General features: G+C 28.9%; 1 protein-coding gene across 2 annotated transcripts in view; it reads left to right on the forward strand.

The window, feature by feature from the left end:
• LOC108965171 (neuroglian) overlaps positions 1-1,250 on the forward strand; it is a 132,149-nt gene extending 130,899 nt beyond the window's left edge. For both annotated transcript variants that reach the window (XM_018927391.1, XM_018927390.1), the window contains one exon: positions 601-1,250. In XM_018927391.1, the coding sequence (XP_018782936.1) occupies positions 601-779 (179 nt within the window). In that variant the 3' untranslated portion in view covers positions 780-1,250. The remainder of the gene's footprint in view (positions 1-600) is intronic.
• Positions 1,251-2,735: the final 1,485 nt, after the last annotated feature.

Here is a 2,735-nt window from a genome sequence, read left to right on the forward strand (position 1 = left end):
TGTTATTACCTTTTAATTTTTTATTAATTGCGTTTTTTTATTATTATATTTTTTGTTATTTTTCTGTAAACTCATTTTGGTCAGACACATTTCTGTTATAACAATTTTGGCTGAAGGGGTTTTTATGTTTTATTAATTACCATCACTATTTATTTTTAATTGTTTTGATTTTTTGTTCTTAGTTTTTACTACGTCATAGCTGAAATTACATCAGTATTGTGTAGTTTCCCTAAATTTGTTACACTAACAATAACAAAATCCATTCTTATAACCGCGATTAATTATTAAAAAGCATTATATACAAAATTGAAGGAATTGTGTTATCATTAAATAAAAAAAAAGAAAACAGATAATAATAATAATAATAAAAAGAAAAGCAAAAATAATAATTTTAACAAACACAACATCACCGTGACAATGCAAAAGTCGCAAACTAATTTCTGTCATCACCTATTTTTGGTCGTGGGTAACTGATTTTTAGGTTGAAAGCTTAACAAAACAACTCTCCGCACTTTCATGCTTTAACTTAACCAATTCTTACACACACACACACATGCATATAAAAGGACTAACTTCACTCCCTTCCATCTCACTTTGCAGCTCAATTCACCGAGGATGGTTCCTTCATTGGTCAGTATGTGCCGGGCAAGCTGCAACCGCCCGTCAGTCCACAGCCCATAAACAACACGCCAGCAGCACATCAGTCGCCAACCGCGCCGCCAGCGCCCACACAAGCCGCCACTTCCTCAAATACACCTGCAGTCGCCACCTATGTTTAGGAGCAAAAGACGCAGGAGCAACTACAAAATATGCAGCAACAGCAGCAACCGTAAAGGCAAAACGGCAGCAACCAAAGTGCAAGTGAATGAAATTGTAGATCGAACGAGCAGCGAAATTTGAATGCGCGACGAGGCTAGAGGTGTATAATTTGTAGTGATTTCAATTAGGTAAGCGAGTTATAAAGTGAAATGACTTTGATAAGCAATGACCAATTATCAAATGCTCATTTCACCTACGTGTTTGTAGTAGAAATAGCTTTGAGTCGTAGTTTGTGTATTGTCTTAAGTGAAATTTATACGATTGTTTATTGTCGGAAAATTTAGAAAGTGGAACATGAAAATACGCGAATCGAAGGGTGTAAGAAAAAAATATACGATTTTTAATGCAAGTAACACGAAGGAATACAGAAACTACTTTTTATGCTGAAGTGAAAGTAATGCTTTACTAAGCAACTGAGTGGAATTTGCAAAGCAAGAGTTTTAATTTAATTTTGCATCGTCTAATAATATGGATATATATATGTATGTATGTACATATATAGAGTTTATAGTGCTGCATTTGTGAATTTTTAATACATACATACATGCGATGTTTTAGCTATTATATGATTTAAATGATTTATATAAAAGATGTAAAATTATTTTAACCACTTATTGCTATTAAGGATTGCATATTTCATTTTTTTTTTAATTTTGAAAATTTTTTCAAATATTTTATCTTTAAAAATTTGAAGTGTATACAAAAAAAAAAAATATAAATTTTTTGAAATTCATAAGTAGATATAACCTCACTTATGCATTTAACCTTGTTATTTTAACTTTTTTTCCTAAAAAAAAAATGCAGCACTACAAGCATTATATGTAGGTATAATATTAAGCGGCGAAAGCAACATTAGCATTTATTTACTAAAAGAAAACATAATACACCCACACCACACTAAATCAAATGTACTATTTATTATTAAATATATTGGTAATTGTAGCTTGTTTAAGCCAATATTTGCGTTAGATTGTTATTATTAATAATAATAGCAGCTGTAGATTAAACAAAATACTAACAAACAATTTTCAGTTCAAGTAATTTACGCAAGCGCGAAAAAAAACGCTTGAATAAAGTATTCAAAGTCCCTCTGAATTTTTAATTTCAAGCCAAATAATTAAATAATGCATTTTGAAAAAGAAAAAAAAAACTTTATTTGTGTTGCATTGCAAAAAATTAAATTACTTTGGCAAGCCTTATACGTTGAGCTTACATGAAAAAAATACAAATATTTGTGGAAAATTATTACCATTTTGATTTACGCAAAGCCTTTAGATGTAATATACGCCAGTAAGTACGTGCGTGTGAACTGTTACATACAAATTAAACGAATCTCAATGTGTGTATGGTAAGAAAAAGATATAAAAACAATATACATGTATGAAAAAATAAAAACAATACAATAAAAACGTATATATAAAAAAACTCTATTTAAAAAAATAAAAAAAATATATATAAAAAAAATAATAAAAAATTAAAAATCCAAAGAAATGTGCTATGTGGTTGGATTTTGGCGAATTTCCACATATTTCAAAATATTTTTAACTACCACTACCGTCATTTCAATTGAAAACCATACAAAACAGTAAGGGAATTTTGCTAGATATCAAAATGAGCACACATTGCAAAAGCTTATTGTTGTTGTGAATATCATTTGCGCTGCCAGTGTTTGTAATATTAAACAAAAACATATACGAAATAGTAACTTATGCTAAAATTTATACATACATATATTTTTCATTAGTGTAAAAGTGTTACTTTTTACACATCGAATAAACATATATATACATATATACAAACATAAATTTACAAAATTAAATGTCGAAATGCTGTACACAAGTAAAAAATTTAGTTAAAGTTTAATATTAGCACTTTGTTGCTTGGTTTCTTCATATAACTGTAACAATAGTTTGCTG

The sequence above is a fragment of the Bactrocera latifrons genome, unplaced genomic scaffold (genome assembly GCF_001853355.1).
Source record: "Bactrocera latifrons isolate USDA-ARS-PBARC rearing strain unplaced genomic scaffold, ASM185335v1 scaffold_136, whole genome shotgun sequence".
Lineage (NCBI taxonomy): Eukaryota > Metazoa > Arthropoda > Insecta > Diptera > Tephritidae > Bactrocera > Bactrocera latifrons.